Here is a 24,094-nt window from a genome sequence, read left to right as displayed (position 1 = left end):
GTTGGGTCTTCGTTTCTGTGCGAGGGCTTTCTCCAGTTGTGGCGAGCGGGGGCCACTCTTCATCGCGGTGCGCGGGCGTCTCGCTGTCACGGCCTCTCCCGTTGCAGAGCACAGGCTCCAGACGCGCAGGCTCAGTAGTTGTGGCTCACGGGCTTAGTTGCTCCGGGGCATGTGGGATCTTCCCAGACCAGGGCTCGAACCCGTGTCCCCTGCATTGGCAGGCAGACTCCTAACCACTGCGCCACCAGGGAAGCCCTAAAACAATCCTTTTAATGGAGGAAATTCTAAGTTTCAGAAGAGCACCTTCATACTGAATCTCTGACCATTAAGTGATGATGCTTCTCATCTGTGATGCTGATTGGTTCTCTAACACCGAGAACATCCAATCTAGGATCAAATACTGAATTCCTTGGTTGGTGTCACTTGGGTGGAGGAGGGTCACAGTACCCATTTGAGTGGGGCTTGCCTGCTCCCCTCACACCCTGTCCTCTCCTGTTCTCCAGCATGGTGTCTCTGTATTTCTCCGGAGGCTCCTGGATGGCAGCTCTGACAGTGATACTGATGGTGCTGAGCCCGCCCCTCGCTTGGGCCAGGGAGACCCAATGTAAGTGCAGACTTTGGGGGGTGAGCTATTGTGGGGTGGGGGAAGGAAGGGAGTTAGCTTTATCTCTGTGTCCAGACCAGCCTTCTTTAAAAATTGTGACTTTTCGGGCTTCCCTGGTGGTGCAGTGACTTTGTTTTTAGTGACCACCTATCTTTATCACATGGATCTCCAATCTATCTACAACAAAACGTGCCTGGATACTTGCCCTCTTAAAGAGTGTGGCATACGTAGCCTCCGTATCTATAGTCTATTTCTTCTCAAGTGTCCTCCAATGAAACTTCCCCAGCCTTGCATCCCATCCCTTCAGGTGTTTGAAAAGATTTAGAAAAAATGATGTTAAAATAATTTTCCATTAACAGATCTCTTTATTATGTTGAATTGTACAAGAAAAAGGGAAAGTTTCTCTGAAGATTTTATGGCGAATCTAAATACTTAGGAAGATCTCTCCTAGAAGGTCCTGTCTTATGTCCTCAACAGGATCTGTGTTGCTGCTACCTCTCCCTAATATATGAGGATGTATCAAGGGAGCTCCCCTATTATCTTCTTTCCATTTTCCCTGAACTCCAATGTTTATAAGGTTTGAATCCCTGTACTAGGAGTTCTTTGACAGAAGTTGGGGTTAGTTTTCTCTCTATTTCTCCTTGGTAAGGCACCCTGGAGCTGAAGCAAGGATTCTTAGTACTTGGAATGACCCTGTAGATAAAGAGCACCTATGGGGGTGTTCTTTGATGCCTTAAAAAATGTAAGGCATCTTCTGAACACCCAACACAGGTTAGTGACCATTATAAATCTATTTTGAGCCTTTCTATTTTTAAAAAAAATTATTTATTTATTTATTTTTGGCCGAGTTGGGTTGCTGTGCACGGGTTTTCTCTAGTTGTGGCTAGCGGGGGCTACTCTTCGTTGCGGTGTGCGGGCTTCTCATTGCGGTGGCTTCTCTTGTTGCGGAGCATGGGCTCTAGGCATGAGGGCTTCAGTAGTTGTGGCTCACGGGCTCTAGAGTGCAGGCTCAGTAGTTGTGGTGCATGGGCTTAATTGCTCTGCGGCATGTGGGATCTTCCCAGACCAGGGCTCGAACCCATGTCCCCTGCATTGGCAGGTGGATTCTTAACCACTGCGCCACCAGGGAAGCCTGAGCCTTTCTATACTATCAGTTTCCCCCATATCTCCCCCTTCTCTGGCCGGAGCATAGAATAAATTATATGAAATTCTGATTTTGTAGTTCACAGATAGTCAAATATCTTCAGTTTTACATGGGAAACCATGTACCTCATTAGGGTACAGACAGTGTGAAAGTTGTTTCCATCCCATTAGGCTGAAAGCTGGTAAGCAAGTCAAGGGAACTCATTGGTCTCTTGGAGTCTTGGACCCAAATTTCATAAGATCATGCATCATGCCCTCTGTTTTCCTTTATCAGCTATGTTTGGTTACCTCAAATTTTAGTTCCTCCCTATTTTTCCCCAGCTATGTCATCACCAGATCTGATAATCCCCAAAGTATGCACAGACCCTCAGCACTATAACAGGTTCGCTGGATGATTTCGAACATAATGAACTCTTCCCCTTTTCTTAAAATTACCATTTCCTACCTGTGAATGTTTCTTCCAACTAGTAGAAGAAGAAAGAGGAAATTTGGGTTTTTCATGAGAAGTAGAAGGGATATAATGTGTCATCAGAATAAAAGAGCGTTGGAGCTGAACCCTTTCTTGCTTTCTGGGATGCCCACAAAAATCAATTCCTAGAACCCTGGGTTTATTAAGTTAGACTACAAATATTTTTCTGAGCAACTATTATTATATGCTGGGCTCTATTCTAGGCTCAGACAATCCTATTTGAATAAGATAGAAAAATCCCCAATTATCTTGGAACTTACTTAATGACAAGAAAGACAACAATCCAATAAACATTTAACAACAACAATGACAACCAACAAAACCAAAAAACATTTCAGAGAGCAACAAGTCCTCTGAAAAGAATAGTTCAAGGTTATGGGACAGAGAGTATTGGATTCACCTGCCTTCAATTCAAGTGTCTAGGGAGCTCTCCCTGGAAAGGTGACATTCAATTGAGACGTAAATGATGAGAAGAAGCCAGACATGTGAGGGATCTAAGGGACAAATGCTCCAGGGAGAGGAACCAAGGGAAAGGCCAAACTGTGGGAAGATGTTTGCTGTTTAACGGACAGAAAGAAGGCTAGAGTGACTGAAGCAGAGCAAGCAAGTTGGGGAGTGAAATAAGATGAGGTTGGAAAGGAAATCAGGAGCCAGATCATATTAGGCCCAGATGGTCATGGTGAGAACTTTGATTTTTATTTGTGGAGATATGTGAAGACAAAGTCCTGAGGGATAAGCTTGACCTTCTATCCACCAACCCCCACCATTTAATTCATTAACAAGTCATACAACAATCTACCCCAAATCTGTTGACTCTATTTTTACTACTGTCTTTGTCACTACCACACTAAATGAAGCCACAAGCACACCTTCACTGGAGAATTCTACCATGTTCCTAAATGGTCTCCCTGTCTCCACTTGTGGACTCCTAAAATCCAATCTCTATGTAGTACCTACAATTATTTCTTAAAAGTAAACATAAATGACCCTCCTTGTAACGCTTCAGTAGCTTCACGTATCTCTACCTAACCTAGGTTAGGGTCAGGGTTTCCCATTACATTTAGCATGAAGTCAAAATCCTAACATTGTCTCCAAGGCTTCTAAGTACCCCACACCATTTCTCCAGTCTAGTCTTTTACCCTCCTCCTTCCTCACTCTCTGTGCTCAGTGAACTGTTTTCTTCTGATTTCTTGCAGAAGTTCATCATGTCTTTCAAGCTTCTGCACACGATATTACCCTTACCTGAAATATGCCTCCTCTTTCCCTCACATACACCCCCCTACACCCACTCTCCCTTTCAGCTCACATCAACTTAACCTTTCATGTCACATCTTAAATATCAGTCTTTAGAGACTACTTCTCTGACACCCTAACGTAATTATTCTCTGTTCTAGATCTCCGTGCTTTTCTTGTGACATCTGGGGCTCCTGTATAATTAATTCTTGTGTGGTTGGGTTTTGTCCATCACTTTCACTAAATTTTATGCGCCTAGAAGGTAGGGGAGATGTTTGTTTTTCCTTCTGTGGAATCCCGGGGGCAGCAGCACAGGCTTGGCACAAGGTCAGCACTAGGTAAGGAAGTGTTTCAGGAACAGCTAAAGGGTGGTGGGGTGAGAGGAGGAAGCAGAGAGTGTTTTTCTGGTGGAGGCATGCAGGAGGAGGTGGTGATGGGGCAAATCCTGGTCCCGCTCAGGCTTGGAGGTCCCCAGCCAAGTACAGAGCTGACTGCATCCCAAATGCCTTAGGATCAGAGAGGTCTTCTCCCCCCACCATGGTCTCGCTTGACCCTGCAGATCAAAGATGAACCCGTGGGGTAGTTGGGGGTGCCAGTGGAGCCAATAAGGGAGTGTCTTAGTGCCCCGTCCTCCGTCTGGGTGCCCTGCATTTGTGGGTATTGCCTTCAGTCTCTTCCCAGGAGCCCGCCCAGGTGATCAGATCTTTCCTGTCCCCACAGCACTTTTCATGCAACAGTTTAAGGGGCGAGTGTCGTTTCTCTAATGAGACAGAGAGGGTGCGGCTAGTGGTCAGACACATCTATAACCGGGAGGAGTTCGCGCGCTTCGACAGCGACGTGGGCGAGTACAGGGCGGTGAGCGAGCTGGGCCGGCCGGATGCCAAGTACTGGAACAGCCAGAAGGACCTCCTGGAGCAGAGACGGGCCGAGGTGGACAGGTACTGCAGACACAACTACGGGGTTGGTGAGAGCTTCACGGTGCAGCGGCGAGGTGAGCGCGGGGCTGGGCGGCCAGCGGGCGGGGGCGCAGTGCGTGTGGGTGTGTGTTTGAGACAGAGACAGAGACAGGCAGACACAGAGACGGGGACAGAGGAGACTGCGTTCGGGGGGCGGGGGGTGTGTAGGACTGCGAGCAAGTACGAGTTAGGCGGGTTCCTGTTGTCTGGAGACAGTGTGTGATTTTGTCAGTGACTGTGAGAGGGGACAGAGCGTGTGTGGTGTGCGGAGGCCCGGGAGGGAGGGGAGGTGTGGCGGGAGGGGTGCAGGAGGGAGGCTCCGGGCGTCCTTGGTGGTCCCTGTGGGGGAGGGGAGGGGGAGGGGAGGGGAGGGGAGGGGAGGGGAGGGGAGAGGAGGGGGGAGGGGAGGAAACCCCCATTGGGGTGGGCGGTTAGAGATGCGGGAGGGACTTCAAGGTGTCTATGGTTGGGGGAAGGTTTGGGGGAGGAGAGGTGAGGAAAGTGAAAGGATTGGGAGCCTGTGAGGAGAAGAGTCACAGCGTGCTCTGGGCACACACCCTCTCACTCCTGACACCCCAGAAATAAGTGTGCCGCGTCTGTCTGTGTGCAGGAGCACTTCACTGAGAAAAAGGTGTCAGACTACTTTTTGACAGGTGCGGGCAGGGGAGCCTCTGAGGCACCTCTGATCTCTCTGAAGCTTATTTCAGGTCTAAATTTCTTGCTTTTTTTCTCCTTAGTATATATATTTTACATAGTTGAAATGATAGTGAAATCAACTTTTTGAATTATAATTTTGTTACTTAATATGCTGATGTTACTATTTTTTATAATGCTAGTAGTATTTGAGTAGTTACGTATTATCCTTTTTATACTTGTAACAATTTACCTCATTTTACTTTACATTCCCCTTTGTTAGATCTTTTTACAACATTACCAAACAGTTGAGAATTTATATCTTTTTGTTTTTATTTTCTATTTCTTTGACTTCTAAGGTTCTTGAACATTTTTCACATATTTATTGGCTAACCTTTGTTATGGCTCTAAGAATTATCTATTGTTGACTATGTCTGGGGTCCTGGTGGTTTTCTCGGTGATTTTACAGGTTCTCTATGCATTAAGATTAACAAGTTGCTGACATTTGATTTGGCTTTTTCTCCAGTTTGTGGTTTATGTTTTGATTCTGTTCATTATATTCCAAGTTAGGAATTTATACACTTTTATTTAATGAAATATACTGCAAAATTGTTAGTGATGATTTACTATCAGTCTTAAATCTACCACTTTGCATTACTGTAAAAATGTTTTTCCCCCCAGGTTTCTCTTTTGCAAATAATAATTGTGTTTATTGTGGCCGGTGGTGTCAAGGATTGTCTCAGGAACTAAACACGCATATTAATGAGTCTCAGACCCTGCCCTGAACTGAAATGTCAGCTTAAAAGGAAAGACAATTGTAAAATGATACAATTCCAGTAATAGATCTGCTTGTTTTGCAAAGCAGAGGAATTGATCAGCTGAGTGTAATAATAAGCTTTTGTTTTGTTTTGTTTTGTTTTGTTTTGTTTTGTTTTGTTTAATGAATGACTTTACTTGGTCCTTTCTCTCCCCTTCAGGAATCATGCTTTCCTTGGGACTCAACTCAGAGTTTAAGAATCACCTTTGTCTATTCCTGCTTCCCAGGGTAGAACCCTTTCTGTGGTGTTCTAAGGTGTGAGTGTAGCATTCCCAGGATTTTATCCTCTGTCTCCCCATCTACCCCAAGCTGTCCCCTAATTTATCCACACTGCTTTGAGTCATATTTTCTCTCCAAGTAAATGAAGATAGTAAATAGCTAACATATATTAAAGACTAAGTTCCAGCCATTGTTTCACATACTTTAGGTACATTAATCCTCACATAACCCTAAGAGATAAGTTAGTATTATTATCCCCCTTTACAGGTAAGCAACCTGAGGCACAGAGGAATTTTAAAATTCACCCAGGATCAATCAGTAAGAGGCAGAGCCTGGATTTGAACTCAGGCACCCTGGCTCCAGAAATCATGCTATTAATAATACACTATATACTGTGCAAAGATTTGCAAACACATCAATTCAACAATGAATAACTCTTTCATGCTATGAAAAAACAAAACAATAGAAAACAAATTTCCTGAACATCTGTCAGATCTAATGGGCCCATACTGTAAGCATTAAAGTCAAGTCTTATGGCACTAATTTCTGTTGGACTACATGACCAGCTTTCAGGGAGGCCTGCCGGAGACTGAAGATTGGGACTAGAGACTGGGGGCAGAAAGGCAGCCAACCAACGAGACTTACTCTGTCTCCCTCACTTATCCCCTCTACCATTTTCTCTCCTAGTGGCGCCTACAGTGACTGTGTATCCTGCAAAGACACAGCCCCTGCAGCACCACAACCTCCTGGTCTGCTCTGTGAATGGTTTCTATCCAGGCCACATTGAAGTCAGGTGGTTCCGGAACGGCCAGGAAGAGGAGGCTGGGGTGGTGTCCCCAGGCCTGATCCCTAATGGGGACTGGACCTTCCAGACCATGGTGATGCTTGAAACAGTCCCTCAGAGTGGAGAGGTCTACACCTGCCATGTGGAGCACCCCAGCCGGACGAGCCCTATCACAGTGGAATGGAGTGAGACGCTTTCTGGCCTCATAAGTTCCTCACCTACCAAGGAGGGATCTTGCTTACCCCTGAGGGTTCGGTTTCTCCTCTCCCCATAGCATGTGTTTATTTGCTCCATGTTCTCCTCTCCTTCAGCTGAGGTTATTATTGAGGATATCACAGGAACCTTATAATATCCTGTGATAGAAATCCTCTGATAGTTTACAGATATCCTGTCATATTTTCTACAAGTACCTAAACCCCCTAGGAGGCGATTCTGCCTGACATGCAGAAAAGAGGTGTCCCTGTTTTGAGCCTCCGTGAAATCTCAGGTCATGGTCACTACATGGCCCTGGGCACCAGTCCCCTGCCTCAGGCTGGGCTTGTACTTCTGACACTGTTTCTCTGAGATGTTCACTGTGATCTGTGAAGGGGCACATCCTCTACAATGTAGGGACCTTCCTGACATGAGGGAAGTCCAACCTCAGTTCTGCCTTTTATTAGCTCTGTCACCCTAGACAAGCTACATAATATCATTGAGTCCCAGGCTCCTCACCCATCAGATGTTGTAGTCATGGCCTTATGTCAGGGCTGTGATATTTAAATGAGTTCAATGTCTTAACCTTGTAGCTACTCTGTATTTTTAACCTCTTTTGCAGAAATGACCAATCATTCTAGTTCTTCCAGGGCAGCCTTCTTTCCCCATTCTCAAAGATCTCAACCTCAGAATCTCAATTAGAGAAGTTGGATTTGGGATAAGAATCACTAAAACTAGCTTCTTTTCTCAGGGGCACAGTCTGAATTTGCTCAGAGCAAGATGCTGAGTGGAATCGGGTCCTTTGTTCTGGGTCTGCTCTTCCTTGGGGTGGGGCTGTTCATCTACTTCAGGAATCAGAAAGGTAAGGAACCTGTTGGCAGCTGAGATGCCCCACAGACTTTTTTGGAGAAAGAAAGATGGTTTTGCTCAAGTTTGTTCTCTGTATATCAGTGACTGTGTATAAAACTTCTATTTCCCCTTTATTGACCTCAAATTTCCAGAAATCCAGAAATCAACAGTTCATGGTTACTTATGGTTGAAAAATAAGAGGTGATGGCCTGTAGAGATAAAAGAAGAGTTAACATGCATGGAGATTTTGGGTGGAGATCCTGGGGCAAATGCAGGAAGAGACACAATGGCTGATGAAATTACACTGGAATTTTGTGACAGAAACTTCATGGATCACATGCTCCTAGTGTCTGCTCTCCTGTCTACCCTGGCATTAGGGGATAAGTGTTGTGGTGTAGGGAAATATCAGGTGGGGCCCTGGGGCTGGGGACGTGGTATCTGGGGACAGAATTCCTTCCATATCGTTTAAATATATATCTTCTCTTCTCTTTCCCAGGACACTCCGGACTTCAGCCAACAGGTAATGCCCTTTAATCCTCTTTTAGAGATAGATTTGGTCTCCTAGAACTGGTTGTAGAGATGACAAGACAGGAGACAGACATAACGGGAAAGACTTTTTGAATTCTAAACTTCTTCTTGCCACTTAACAAAAGGCCAGTTCTCTAAAGTAGCTTTGGCTCAGGGAGATCTAGGAATTTTTTTTCCCTTCTTACAGTACTGCTTTAACATGAGACCCTGGGAGAGGGGGAAAGCAGCTGCTTGTAGAATTAGCTTGTAGTAAAAACAACTCTATCGTCTGTCTTCTGCAGGACTCCTAAACTGAAGTGAAGATAATGACACTCATAAGAGGAAGAACCTTCTGGCTCAGCTACTTTGCAGCATGAAAGTGTTTCCTGTTGGGCTTTTAATCCACAAAGAGAGTACTTTCTCAAGATCTGGTTTGCTCCCGCAGAAAATCTCCTCCCTGATGGCTTCGTCAGCCCCTGCCGCTTGACCTGGAAATCCGGAATATTGAAGGCAGTATCCTATCTTCATTCTTTCCTGGTCCCTTTTATATTCAAGCCTTCTGGCCTCCCTTTCATCTGAACACATCTTTAACCCACATTTCTTTACGAAGTTTTGCTCAAATAAACGTGGAGTGAGAAGCATCTGATACAGCTTCAAGGAAAAACATAGGCAAAAAAGAAAAAAGAGAGGGAGAGAGAAAGGGAGTGTCTGGTGGGGAGGGTGGGCAGCGGGAGGGTGAGAATTTCCCCCTCTATCCTTCCTGAGTTCCTGTGGCTAGACTATTAATAAAATTGATGCAAGACAGAGTAGCAAGAGAAAAAGAAACAAATTTCAATTCACGTGCATGGAGGTCTCTAGAAATAGGACCTAAGAAGTGGCCGAAGCAGGTAGCTTTTATGCTTTTTAGGCAAAGAAACAATAAGTTTGTGAGTAATTGACAGGACAAAGAAACTTAGGTTTTGGGTGCTCTAATAGTGAAGAACCTAACCAAAGTTTGGGCTTGAGGTAGTATCAATAAATTAAAGACGCAACAAGGTTTGTTTATATAGGTTTCTTGGTCTGAATTCCTGTCTCTGGTGATAAGTGTGTCATACCTCCAGATGCAGGAAGTGCATCTTTCACATGAGAGGTTATTTCCTGCTTTCAGGGAGACAGAAGGAGGGTCAGAGTGTCCCTCTTGCATTGGCCATTTCTTAAGTAACTTTAGTTCAAAATAATCAATATGCCATTGTGACATATTTGGGAACAGCCTTCCCTGAGCCCCAACAAGAGGTTTTCAATAACAGTTTTTATTTTTATTCCTGAATTTTGGTCACATGTGGGTCTCGTAGGTTTCTTTGCTTCATTCTCTGTTTTATCTTGAGTTTTCTGTATTCTGTAATCAGGAGTATTTAGCTGAGATAGTAGCCAGTTTTGGGAAATGAAGTAATACACTTCTAGATAATCCATGGCTTATTAAAGAATAAATCAGATGAGAAATTAGAAAACTATGGGAATGTTAAAATAGATTTTCAGTACATGTGATATGCAACCAAAGGAATCTCCAGAGGGAAATTTATAGATTTAAATGCTTATATTATAAAAGGAAAAATATATAAAAATCAGAGACCTAAACTTTTATCTTAAGCATCTAGGAAAAGTAAATTTAACTTGAAAAATAGAGGAAAGGAAATAATAAAGGTAAAAGAGAAAATTAATACAATTGAAAATAAATGTATAATAAAGAAAATTAACAAAACTAGAAGGTTTTCTTTCTTTTCTTTCACTTTTTAAATAAATCACCTACAAGATTGCTAAAGAAGAAAAAAAAATCTAAATTAGAAATTATTAACACCTGGAATGTAAAAGATAATATTCCTAAAGATCCTACAGGCATTAAAAAGATACTAAGAAGATATTATAAAGAATTTTATGCCAGTAGATTTGATATTTTAGATGAAATTCATTGAAAAACACTAAATTTCATGATCTATTTCTGTGTAACAAATCATCCCCAAACTTAGTGGCTTAAAACTGTAGCTATTTGATGATTTTTCACAGTTCTGAGAGTTGGTTGAGCTTAGTGGGTGGTTTTCATGGAGGGTCTCTCACATGGCTGCAGTCAGACAGGAGCTGGGGCTGGGGTCCTCTGGAGGCTCATCTGGGACACTGAGACACTCTCTCCCTCTGCATGAAGTTCCAGTGCCTCTAACGTGGGCTATGTGGTCCCATCAGCTGTGCAGACAAGCCTGATGCCTCAGGACTCCCAAGAGAGGAAAGTAAAAGCTACAAGACTTCTTTAAACTTAGCTTCAGAACTTGTGTGGGGTAATTTCCATCACATTATAATGGTCTAAGTGAGTATAGGGTCAGTCCAGATTTAAGGGGAGGGGATATACAATCTACGTCTCCATGAGATAAATGCAAATAATTTGTACCCTTCTTTAATCTACCCCATATAATTTACCAAAACTGACTCAAAATAGACAATCTGTATAGTGGTACATCTGATAAAGAAATTTAGATCATCCGTCAATTGAAATCCAAGGCCCCGTTTGCCTCAATGTTAAATCTTACTAAATTTTTCCAATCCATCTGAAATTGGTTTTTATTGAAATTTGACTAGGTGTCACATTAAATTTCCTTAAATGGACCTTCAAATGACCTAGCAGCATTTATTGAAAAGACCGTCTTTCCCCCATTGCTCTGCAGTGTCACCATAGACCAGAGCATTGCATTTGTGAGGGGATCTGTTTCTAGAATTTCTCTTTTGTTCTGTTGTGCAGTTTGTCTATACTTGAGCCAACACCACACTATATCACTTAATATATCACACAATGTTAACTCATATAGCTTTCATTATCTTGTGCTGAATTTCTTCCAGGTTTTTTTTTTCTAATTTTTCAAAATTTTCTTGGCTAATCTAAGACTATAGTATTTACATGTGAATTTTTTAATTCAGCTTGGCAATCCTCCCACACCACCACCACCACCACCAACAACAACAAGAAAACCCCCAAACAGTGAAGAAACAAAACAAAACTAGTAAGGAAACCAGCAAACAAAATTCCTTGCCATGATGTGAATGAGATTTTTACTGAATTTAGATTAATTTAGAGAGAACTGACATCTTTAAAATATTTACTCTTATGATTGATCTCCAAACTTTGTATTCTCATCATTTATGTAGTTCTACTAATTTCTCTTAATGATGATTTGTAGTTTTCACTATAGAAATCTCACTCATCTTTTATTAGATTTATTCCTTGATAATTGACATTTTTGGATGCTATTGCAAATGGTATCATTTTCTTGATTTCAAGGAATCCTCCCCCCCCAAAAAAAACCCCACTGCTACAACTAATAAGAAAGTTCATCAAGGTTGCAGAATTCAAAATCAACCCAAAAAATTGATTTGTATTCTACATATGGCAATGAAGGCATTAAACAAAAATTAAGTATACAATATCATTTACAATCTGGTAAACTGAGGCCCACCAAAATTTTTTCAAGACTTTATTTGAGGGACTATCAACTCAAATCCAGCAGTGCCAAACCGAAAGTGGTTAGGAGCACTCCACCAACACAAGCTGGGGGAAAGACTTTTATAAAAATGAGGCAGAAGGAAAGAAAGGAAATTATTTGATTGGCTATAACTTAAGTGGCCGCCTTACTTGCAAAAGCCTAGTTGGGTGTTTGTGACTGGTTGCTCTTAAATTCGTTTTCTGGGATACGAGTGCATTAACGGATATTAGATCTGGCTTGGGTTTGGGTTTGCTTATGCAGGCTACCTAGGCATTCGAGCCATCTCAGTCTAATGGCCTCCTTATGTAATTACTTCAGCAATTCCCCCCTTTTGGTCATCCTCTCATGTGTTTGTTATTAGCACACTCTCAGTTATCAGCAGCGTGACTTGTTTCGCTGTGAAACTTATAGGTTATGAAATCACTTTTGAGGAAGGTTTTTGCTGTTCATCTCATTGTTCATCTTGTTTCTGTTTCTCAAAGCACAGTGAGACAATCTGATGTATTAATGGTGCTGTGAACACCTATAAAACCCTTGAGAGAACACAGCTCGTCAGGGAGACAACAATGATGGCTATCAGAAGGAAAATACCAAGAGACTGAAATATGCATCTATTCAGAGGCCCCATGAACCAAATCATTCTGTACCAAACAAATAAAAGAATGTACATGAAGAGGCACTAATTTCTTTTAGCCAAGTGGCTTAATAATTTTTTGTATTTGAGTTTCTATAATACCAGAGGTATTTGCAGGAGATATTTGGTATCGCAGACTCCTGTGGCCAGCAAGTAATTTAAATTCTATTATCTAAAACCACCTGTTAGGTCAAAATAATCCTTATGCCAAAGAGGCATATTGTATGGTGGCATATTCTGCTACCCTTCAAGGTCATGCTGCCATGATTTGTGCTTGTTTTGCTTATTTTTATTTTGCTTCTCTTAGATTTTTATCAATAGGCTGTAAAAATTTTGAAGAAAACTAATGGAATTTATAACGTCACTAAGCATGATATCTAACTATTTTGCTTGCATTTTAATTTGAAATTTTCATAATAACTCAATGTGATAAAAATTAGTTTCAGTCTAAGTTAAGAAAATGGGTAAAGTGATGAAAGGGAAAAACCTACAACCAAGGTTACTCTACCCAGCAAAGATCTCATTCAGATTCGACGGAGAAATTAAAACCTTTACAGACAAGCAAAAGCAAAGAGAATTCAGCACCACCAAACCAGCTTGGCAACAAATGCTAAAGGAACTTTTCTAGGCAGGAAACACAAAAGAGGGAAAAGACCTACAAAAACAAACCCAAAACAATTAAGAAAATGGTAATAGGAACATACATATCAATAATTATCTTAAATGTAAATGGATTAAATGCTCCAACCAAAAGACATAGACTGACTGAATGGATACAAAAATAAGACCCGTATATACGCTGTCTACAAGAGACCTACTTCAGACCTAGGGACACATACAGACTGAAAGTGAGGGGATGGAAAAAGATATTCCATGCAAATGGAAATAAAAAGAAAGCTGGAGTATCAATTCTCGTATCAGACAAAATAGACTTTAAAATAAACACTATTACAAGAGACAAAGAAGGACACTGCATAATGATCAAGGGATCAATCCATAAGTTGTAAATATTTATGCACCCAACATAGCACCTCAATACATAAGGCAAATGCTAACAGCCATAAAAGGGGACATCAACAGTAACACAATAATAGTAGGGGACTTTAACACCCCATTTTCACCAATGGGCAGATCAACCAAAATGAAAATAAATAAGGAAACACAAGCTTTAAATGACACATTAAACAAGATGGACTAAATTGATATTTATAGGAAATTCCATCCAAAAACAACAGAATACACTTTCTTCACAAGTGCTCATGGAACATTCTCCAGGATAGATCATATATTGGGTCACAAATCAAGCCTTGGTAAATTTAAGAAAATTGAAATCATATCAAGTATCTTTTCTGACCAGAACGCTATGAGACTAGATATCAATTATAGGAAAAAATCTGAAAAAATACAAACTGATGAAGTCTAAACAATACACTACAAAATAACTAAGAGATCACTGAAGAAATCAAAGAGGAAATCAAAAAATACCTAGAAACAGATGACAATGAAAACACAATGACCCAAAACCTATGGGATGCAGGAAAAGCAGTTCTAAGAGGGAAGTTTATAGCAATACAAACCTACCTCAAGAAACAAGAAAAATCTCAAATAAGCAACCTAACCTTACACCTAAAGCAATTAGAGAAAGAAAAACAAAAACCCCCAAAGTTAGCTGAAGGAAAGAAATCATAAAGATCAGATCAGAAATAAATGGAAAAGAAATGAAGGAAACAATAGCAAAGATCAAAAAAACTAAAAGCTGGTGCTTTGAGAAGATAAACAAAATTGATAAACCATTAGCTAGACTCGTCAAGGAAAAAAGGGAGAAGACACAAATCAACAGAATTAGAAATGAAAAAGGAGAAGTAACAACAGACATTGCAGAAATACAGAAGATCATGAGAGATTACTACAAGCAACTATATGCCAGTAAAATGGACAAGCTGGAAGAAATGGACAAATTCTTAGAAAAGCACAACCTTTCGAGACTGAACCAGGAAGAAATAGAAAATATAAACAGACCAATCAAAAGCACTGAAATTGAAACTGTGATTAAAAATCTTCCAACAAACAAAAGCCCAGAACCAGATGGATTCACAGGTGAATTCTATCAAACATTTAGAAAAGAGCTAACACCTATCCTTCTCAAACTCTTCCAAAATATAGCAGAGGGAGGAACACTTCCAAACTCATTCTACAAGGACACCATCACCTTGATACCAAAACCAGACAAAGATGTCACAAAGAAAGAAAACTAAGGGCCAATATCACTGATGAACATAGATGCAAAAATCCTCAACAAAATACTAGCAAACAGAATCCAGCAGCACATTAAAAGGATCATACAACATGATCAAGTGGGGTTTATCCCAGGAATGCAAGGATTCTTCAATATACGCAAATCAATCAATGTGATAACCCATATTAACAAATAGAAGGATAAAAAACATATGATAATCTCAAGAGATGCAGAAAAAGCTTTTGATAAAATTCAACACACATTTATGTTAAAAGCCCTCCAGAAAGTAGGCATAGAGGGAACTTACCTCAACATAATAAAGGCCATATGTGACAAACCCACAGCCAACATCGTTCTCAGTGGTGAAAAACTGAAACCATTTCATCTAAGATCAGGAACAAGACAAGGTTGCCCACTTTCACCACTATTATTAAACATAGTTTTGGAAGTTTTAGCCATAGCAATCAGAGAAGAAAAAGAAATAAAAGGAATCCAAATTGGAAAAGAAGAAGTAAAACTGTCACTGTTTGCAGATGACATGATACTATACATAGAGAATCCTAAAGATGCTACCAGAGAACTACTAGAGCTAATCAATGAATCTGGTAAAGTAGCAGGATGCAAAATTAATGCACAGATATCTCCTGCATTCCTATACACTAATGGTGAGAATTCTGAAAGAGAAATTAAGGAAACACTCCCATTTACCACTGCAACAAAAAGAATAAATACCTAGGAATAAACCTACCTAAGGAGACAAAAGACCTGTACGCAGAAAACTATAAGACACTGATGAAAGAAATTAAAGATGATACAACCAGATGGAGAGATATACCATGTTCTTGGATTGGAAGAATCAAGATTGTGAAAATGACTACACTACCCAAAGCAATCTATAGATTTAATGCAATCCCTATCAAACTACCAATGGCATTTTTCACAGAACTAGAACAAAAAAGTTCACAATTTGTATGGAAACACAAAAGACCCCGAATAGCCAAAGCAATCTTGAGAAAGAAAAATGGAGCTGGAGGAGTCAGGTTCCCTGACTTCAGACTATACTACAAAGCGACAGTAATCAAGACAGTATGGTACTGGCACAAAAACAGAAATATAGATCAATGGAACAGGATAGAAAGCCCAGAGATAAACCCATGCACATATGGTCATGTTATCTTTGATAAAGGAGGCAAGAATATACAATGGAGAAAAGACAACCTCTTCAATAAGTGGTGCTGGGAAAACTGGACAGCTACATGTAAAAGAATGAAATTAGAACACTCCCTAATACCACACTCAAAAATAAACTCAAAATGGATTAAAGACCTAAATGTAAGGCCAGACACTATAAAACTCTTAGAGGACAACATAGGCAGAACACTCTATGACATAAATCACAGCAAGATCCCTTTTGACCCACCTCCTAGAGAAATGGAAATAAAAACAAAAATAAACAAATGGGACCTAATGAAACTTAAAACTTTTGCACTGCAAAGGAAACCATAAACAAGATGAAAAGACAACCCTCAGAATGGGAGAAAATATTTGGAAACAAAGCAACTGACAAAGGATTCATCTCCAAAATATACAAGCAGCTCATGCAGCTCTATATCAAAAAAACAAACAACCCAATCCAAAAATGGGCAGAAGACCTAAACAGACATTTCTCCAAAGAAGATATACAGATTGCCAACAAACACATGAAAGGATGCTCAACATCACTAATCATTAGAGAAATGCAAATCAAAACTACAATGAGGTATCACCTCACACTGGTCAGAATGGCCATCATCAAAAAATCTACAAACAATAAATGCTGGAGAGGGTGTGGAGAAAAGGAAACCCTCTTGCCCTGTTGGTGGGAATGCAAATTGATACAGCCACTATGGAGGACAGTATGGATGTTCCTTAAAAAACTAAAAGTAGAACTACCATACGACCCAGCAATCCCACTACTGGGCATATACCCTGAGAAAACATTAATTCAAAAAGAGTCATGTACCACAATGTTCATTGCAGCACTATTTACAGTAGCCAGGACATGGAAGCAATCTAGGGGTCCGTCGACAGATGAATGGATAAAGAAGATGTGGCACAAATATACCATGGAATATTACTCAGCCATAAAAAGAAACGAAATTGAGTTTTTTGTAGTGAGGTGGATGGACCTAGTGTCTGTCATACAGAGTGAAGTAAGTCAGAAAGAGAAAAACAAGTACAGTATGCTAACACATATATATGGAATCCAAAAATAAAAATGCTTCCTATGAACCTAGGGGCAGGACAGGAATAAAGACGCAGGCGTAGAGAATAGACTTGAGGACACAGGGAGGGGGAAGGGTAAGCTGGGACAAAGTGAGAGAGTGGCATTAATATATATACACTACCAAATGTAAAATAGATAGCTAGTGGGAAGCAGCTACACAGCACAGGGAGATCAGCTCTGTGCTTTGTGACTACCTAGAGGGGGGGATAGGGAGGGTGCGAGGGAGATGCAAGAGGGAGGGGGTATGGGGATATATGTGTAGGTATAGCTGATTCACTTTGTTATACAGCAGAAACCAACACAACATTGTAAAGCAATTATAGTCCAATAAAGATGTTAAAAAAAAAAAAAGAAAATGGTAATGCCAATCTCAGTGTCCAATCTCATGCCTCCTTAAGTCTAAAATGCATGGTGTTGATTTGGAAATCCTGTTATGTATATGAACGCTCCTGTATTCTGCTCACTGCTCCACCACCATCTGTTCCCCACCATCTGTCTCATCCATTATCAGAAGTCTTCCTTAGGATTTAAGATTCACTCTCCTGAAGATCCAGATATCTCATTGATTTGGAGGCTTAAGAATCCAAACCAGATTATGAACGTGTTGCTAAATCATCTCTCAACAAATAAACCCTACTCTAGGGTTTTCTATATAAGGACCAGACCACAGCAACTGGATTGCTGGCAGATCCTCTGAATGGACTTGGGTCCTAATAAACCGGACTATTTCTGATTAACTACAGAGCCTATAAGATACATTCAGCGTTCAGACATTTCAGGATGAAAGGATCACATATACTCCCCAGCCACCATGAAGAATTGGCTCAGATACCAAAAACTCCACTTAAGACCCACTCAAAGTTTATTGTATTCAGAAAAATCACAATTGCAGTCAGAAGAAACTCCAAATAATAAGTATACAAGAGATAGCCCATAGAACATTCAAAAAGTTCCATAGCAGAGAAAGGATCCTATGGGCTCTATTCCAAAGGCATTACATAGTGATAATAAAAAGACAGTGGAAAATGGAGGGAAAGCCAATACAAGAAGGAGCAATAGACAGGGAATAACTAGACATTAGAATTTGGAGATTGTAGAAGGCGTCTTTACTCTTAGAGTAGCTAAAGTGTTGGGAAGTGCTGAAGGATGGTTGTCATCACTGAGGTGAACAATTGGGGTACTGCCGGGTTTGTAGAGCTATTAAAGCAGAAATATCTTCATCGATCTTCTCTTTAACGAAGTCCATTACCTGTAGCAGGACACACACAGTTACTATAGAGTTTAAGATGAATATTTTGAGCTCTTACCTTCAGATTCCTTCCTCTTCACCTTTAATCCTTTGACTTTGGAACAGTCTCTTAGTATTTGTGTGACCTCTTGTAAATACAACCTTTCCAACCTTCCAAGTAAGCACGAATGAGCAGACCATGCTTTACTTTCTCTTAGACCTTCTGACACTATTTTTCAGAATGGAGGGGTAAAAACAGGCTTTGGCCTCCAAGAGATTTCCACTTCATACAATGAATCTACCCTAAACCCCAAAGAGTGAAGCTCTGGAAATGCTTCAGAACAGATATCCTGCTCAGGAAATATAAGCCAGGAGGAGTCTTAATCTTGAAGTTGACTCTCCCAGATCACAGGACTCAGTATTCTAATGTGAAACAATTATTTTAGGTACTGGAGATAAGTTCTAAGACAGGAGGTGTGGTTTTAGGGGCACATGTATGGAAAGGAACGTAGGACTGTGAGGCTTTGGAGTATCAGATGACGGCAATGTCTGATTTTGTCCAGCAAAGATAAATCAAGGGCCATGACTTTTGCACTTGTTTTCCCTTAAAGGCATCACATGTCCTTTCCCTCACTCTGTTTCCTTCCTCTGGATCATTCCATATATGTCTTCCTCTGACCACAGCAAACCCACCTGCAGGTGCCTCACAGAGGCCCGCGGTGTTCAACAGTGTTGCCTTTGCGCACGCCCTTGATGATGAAAATGGTCCCAACAATGATGCCCACCAGAGCCACAATCAGGCCCAGGGCACACACCGCGTTCTCTGTGGTCTCTGGGAGGGGGGTTGGAGCTTCATACTCTGGGGAAAAATAAATCAGAGTACAGAATAATGCATGTGGTAGGGAGCAGCACTTAGGACCAAATATAGGGTACTTAGTCAAAAGAATAGTTTTTCATCAACTAAATGAGAGGAAGACAGGATGACGCATTAAGGGAATTACAGATTAGAAGTGGGGAAAGCTGAGCAATGGGAGACCAGGAACAGGCATTGGAGCAGTTGTTATGAAACAGTTAGGGGACTTGTGGCCCCAAAGGGCCAGACGCATGCATCACAGGAGGAAACCGTAAAATACAGGAGATTGAAGGATGGTTCTTACCCCAGTGCTTGAGAAGTGGCTCCTCCAAACCCCAGTGCTCCACCTTGCAGTCATAGACATCCTCGGTTGAGGGCACGAAGGGGAGGTAGTGAAACTTGCGGAAAAGGTGGTCATTCCTGGGCAGGAAGACTGTCTCTGACACTCCTGTGGTGACAGGTTTGCCATTTTGAAGCCACGTGACATTGATCGCTGGTGGAGAAAACTTGTCGATGAAACAGATGAGGATGTTGGGCTCTCCCTCTTCCACAGGGGTGTTTGAGAGCACAGTCACTTCTGGAGGTACTGGGGGACAGGTGACAGAAATTAGCTTTCCCTGCTTAGTCCTGCCCTTCTCCCTCCCACCAAGGCTGAAAAAGCAATTGAAATTGTGCCCTGAGAATCTGTGTCATGGTCTCAGATACCCAGCTCTAACACCCTCCCCCATGAACGGGAACCAACATTGAGGTGTAAAGATACCCAAGGACCTCATTCCTGGCTCCCCCAGCATGGATTCAGGGCAATGACTTTATGAGAGACTGTGGATGCTAGAGACGAGATGTGAGCACATCAAGAAAGGAACAAACTCATAAAGTTCTTGGGCTGGTGGCATGAGAATTTGGAGCTTGCATATGGCAAGAACAGGTCCCTGGGAGGGAAAGGCAGTCATAGTAACATAACACAAAGAGCTGAAGTATCTATCTAAAGCTACAATTCCCAAGTCTAGGAGTGCAGCAGAGAGAGAGGTACCATTGGTGTTTGGGGTGTGGTTGGAGCGCTTTATCATGATGTCCAGGTTGGCTTTTCCCACAGCAATATTGGCCAATGCACCCTGAGCCTGAAAGCTGGCAAAATTTCCAAATTCTTTAAGCCGCCACACTGTCTCCTTCCTTTCCAAATCCACGTGGAAAATCTCATCACCATCAAAGTCAAACATAAACTCGCCTGACTGGTCAGGGACCAGAGAGAATTCAGCCTGGATGATCACATGATCCTCTGAAAAGACAAGAAAGGGAATTAGGGTGGGAACCAGGAGAGAGTGTTGAAGAAGAACCCAGGATGTGAGACACACAAATGTGGGCAGGGGTAGTGGAAAGAGAGGGCCAAGTGGAAAGGAGGAGTGATGGAGAGTAGGGATGAGTGGGAAGATGAGGCCTGGGTGAAGGACATTCGTGTTCAACAGAGCTGGGAGTGGACAAGCAAAGGTTCAATTTAGAGAGTGTGGATTGAGGAAATGAGCTCTGAAAAACTAGAGTCTCGTGAAGCTTTTGTTTGACTCCATGTTACTGCCTGAGAAATGATTCCCTCTTTAGAATTTCAGCAGTAGCCCCTAAAAGAGAAATGTTCTCTCACTCTCTTGACCTAGGAATTAAATAATTTAAGCCAGAATCCCAGGGCATGTCTCAGAGCACCATAACTCTAAGAAGAGAGAAACAATGTTTAAAAGGTTGGGTTTGAACTCTGGAATCAAATTAAATCTCGAATTCTCATTCAGCTACCTAGTGATCTTGAGTACATTACTTTATCTATTTATATGTAGTTTTCCCATTATATTCCACTGTGGTTTTGCTTCTATGTTGGGTTTGTTTTTAAGATGAAATGAGACTAGTTTTAAGTAATTTCTTAGTATATCATTACAACAAGTACTTTAGCATCAGAAACTGCTTTATGTTTAAGGGCCAGACCCATGGAATATATGACTGGAGATTGTGGTACCCAAATAATTAAGTTTGAGACCTTGTAGCATTGTAGAGCACTCACTTTCCTGTATCCACACCCACACCCTGCATCCCTCTGAGGGAAGTATTATATTTGGATTGACCTCACCAACGTTCCCTTGCATCTTAAAGATCTTTAGATTGAGACTGTCATTAAGGGGCATATTCTATTATGGTTGATAGTGAGAATAATCTACACCAATGGAATAATGGACTTGAAATAAGAAAGCTACAGTTGAAGAGTAGGCTGCCTCTGTGGTGCATGTAAATGAGCGGCGGGTTTTAAAATCCAACTGTATATTGATAAACCTAGGGATTTATTTAGCATTTGCAGCTACACACACACACACACATTCTAACTTCCTCTTTTAGCTCCAAGGGAAGCTATCTTTCCTGGAAGACATCCTTGTATGTGGCTCTTTCTGGGCAATAGAAACCTACACTGTCATCATGGGTCTTGGAGCTAGGTTATTACTTTACCTATTTCCAGTCTACCTGCCACCTTCTTTGGGGGGCACTCTGGGCGAAGAATGTTTTTTCACAATACACCTTCACAACGGCACAATATTTGCTCTGGAGATGGTAGAGAGTAATATCAGACACTTCACTTCCTTACTCATTTTTCTACCCTCTTAAGAATATTACTAAGTTACAGTGACCAAAGATCCTTTTAAGATCCACTGTAATTGGGGTTATCACCGTCCCAAGAGACAGTAAATTAAATGCAATTCATATCAGCATGCCTGCCCTTCCCCCTCCCTTGGGTGAATGGTTGCTTTTTGGTGATTTTCCTTTCTAGTGATCTTTAGTATAATGTCTGTGCTCCAAATAGGCTGACAGAATTGACAGGCCAAAAGATAGCTACCGTGGCAAAAATAGTTAAGAACAGGTGTCAAGAAATCTCATATTTTTTTCTGACTTAATCCTCATGAAATTACATGAGGTTTTTAATTTTTACTAATTTTCCAGGAATGAAAAGTTAAAGAGCAGAAACGTATCTTGTTAATGCCTGTCAGAAAATATTTCCCTGAAAGTTTGGCTTATATCAAAGTCAATAGTATTAATCAGTATACAATTCAGTTTTGCTTCTCTAATCTAAATTTTACTTCAATTGCTGGTGAGCAGAGAACTCTTCTAATTACAATTTATTATAATGTTAGAGTTAGACCCAGAAAATACCTGTCACTCTTCTTTTTCACTCCAAAGATTGTCTTTCAAATGTCCACAATTCACTTCTCCGATGCTCTCAGAACTTATTTATCCCTACTTTTGATTCTTTCAGCACTTACCTGTGATAGCCCATGATTCCTGAAGGCTTATCAGAACAGCGATGAAAAATCCTGGTATTGGGACTCCAATTATGGCCATTTTCTTTTTAGGCGTCTCGATGAGGGTCAGTAGAGCTCAAGGTGGGTCACAACAGACTGGAATACAAGTAAAGAGAATGTAGGGTGTCAGAGTCTGACTGATTAAAATTTAGAATCAGTTGAGCTGCAGCCAATCAGAAAAATCGTTTGAGATGACACTGCTGTTGCTAAGGGAAGGACTTTTGCAAAGGGTCCAGGAAAGGTGATGCTTTGTTCATTAGATGAAAAGGAACTTCTTAATCAATCAAACAAACTCACAACCAAACAAAAAGAACAAAAAAATCGAGTTTTCAAGAATGATGGGCAATCACTCAGAGACTCTTCCATCCCAATCCAAGTGCCAGAAATGGATCTGCCTGAAGCACATTAGTGAGAATAGAATCAATGGAAATATCCTAAGATGAGAGTTAATGGCAGATCATGTCTCTGTGCTGTGACAGCCGGGGAATTTATTTAAGGGACAGTAGTTCATCTCAAAAGAAGGTAAATGGTCAGGCTATGAGGAATGCCTGAATCTTGGCAGTGTCCGGTGACAGAGCTGCCCTTAAGGCACCTCTTACTGCTTCAGGCTCCCTCCAGTGTCCTAGACTCCAAGGTGGCCAACTCTGCCCAAGAGTTTGGGATCCCTGACAGTTCAGGAGAACATCAGAAGAGAAACTCTGAGTTCCAACACTCCCAAAGCTCGAGATGTATGGAAAGCTACACCGTGGAACATAGGTAGTGGTTACTGGAGACAGTAGACTGGAAAGGGGGAATTCTATTCCTAATTCCTGTTACCTTAAATATGTCCTGAGATTGGAAAAGACTTCTGGGCACATACCTTTCCTGAAGAATCAGATAGATGAATAAAGAGAGTAAATGGGGCAGAGCTTATTTTACCTGGAAGACTAGAGATAATAACCTGTAGGAGGGCTTTACCATTACTTCCTCATGATGAAAGTTCTGATTCAAAGAATTTATCTTGATGTTCACTGTTGAGAATACTGAAAGTTAGCACATGTTGACTGACCCTCATTTTTTGAAAATATAGCAAAATAGAAAGGAAAGTGTTAAACCAACCCTAGAAAGGGCTGGAATCCAAATACTTGCAAGGAGGAGAGACCTGGCAGTGAGGCAGCTCATGAGATGGTGAGTTTACTCTTTAAGATCAGTCATGACACATATACTTAGGGTGGGTTTTCCACAGTGTTTTCTACACTGCTGAGGTCTTATCCTGCCCTACAACTCCCCTCCCAGTTCAGAAGAGCCAAGACTCTACACATGGCTGATTTTCTGATTGTATCTAAGGGCTTTGGACATCCTCTGATACTGACTTCTAGATGCCTGGGAGGATGCACACACAGCTCTGCCCTAAAATTGTTGAGGACTGTGTTTCCTGGAGGCACTGGAATGGGCCAGAGGAGACTTCTACAGTATCAGTCTCTGCTGAGAGTCTGATCCTATAATTTCGGTTTGTCATCTCCTCTATCCTAACCTCCTCTAATCACACTTAACCAATATAATTTTTCTGTGCTTGCCCTTTGCTGGCTGCCATAATGCCTTGTTCTTACAAGATGCTCAATATATGTACAGTAAACTCAGAGACTATATATATGTCTCTGTG

The 24,094-nt window shown here is 41.3% G+C and overlaps 2 protein-coding genes across 2 annotated transcripts; one reads left to right on the top strand and one right to left on the bottom strand.

The window, feature by feature from the left end:
• Positions 1 to 426: 426 nt before the first annotated feature.
• Positions 427 to 18,094, top strand: LOC309637328 (DLA class II histocompatibility antigen, DR-1 beta chain-like). Its single transcript, XM_082411751.1, is given in 6 exon segments — positions 427 to 604; positions 4,170 to 4,192; positions 4,194 to 4,440; positions 6,762 to 7,043; positions 7,802 to 7,912; positions 8,396 to 18,094. Coding segments are annotated over 6 exon segments (801 nt in total). The 5' UTR covers positions 427 to 504; the 3' UTR covers positions 8,434 to 18,094.
• LOC309637306 (HLA class II histocompatibility antigen, DR alpha chain) lies at positions 17,885 to 22,579 on the bottom strand. The gene is made up of 5 exons (XM_082411724.1): positions 22,414 to 22,579; positions 20,157 to 20,402; positions 19,431 to 19,712; positions 18,967 to 19,132; positions 17,885 to 18,294 (listed from the first exon to the last, which is right to left on the bottom strand). The coding sequence occupies exons 1-4, from the start codon at positions 22,490 to 22,492 to the stop codon at positions 18,978 to 18,980; spliced, it is 762 nt and encodes a 253-aa protein (XP_082267850.1). The 5' UTR covers positions 22,493 to 22,579; the 3' UTR covers positions 17,885 to 18,294; positions 18,967 to 18,977.
• Positions 22,580 to 24,094: the final 1,515 nt, after the last annotated feature.

This window comes from Balaenoptera physalus (assembly GCF_965194825.1).
Source record: "Balaenoptera physalus genome assembly, chromosome: 11".
NCBI classification, from domain to species: Eukaryota; Metazoa; Chordata; class Mammalia; order Artiodactyla; family Balaenopteridae; genus Balaenoptera; species Balaenoptera physalus.
This window is presented reverse-complemented; position numbering and strand designations above follow the sequence as displayed.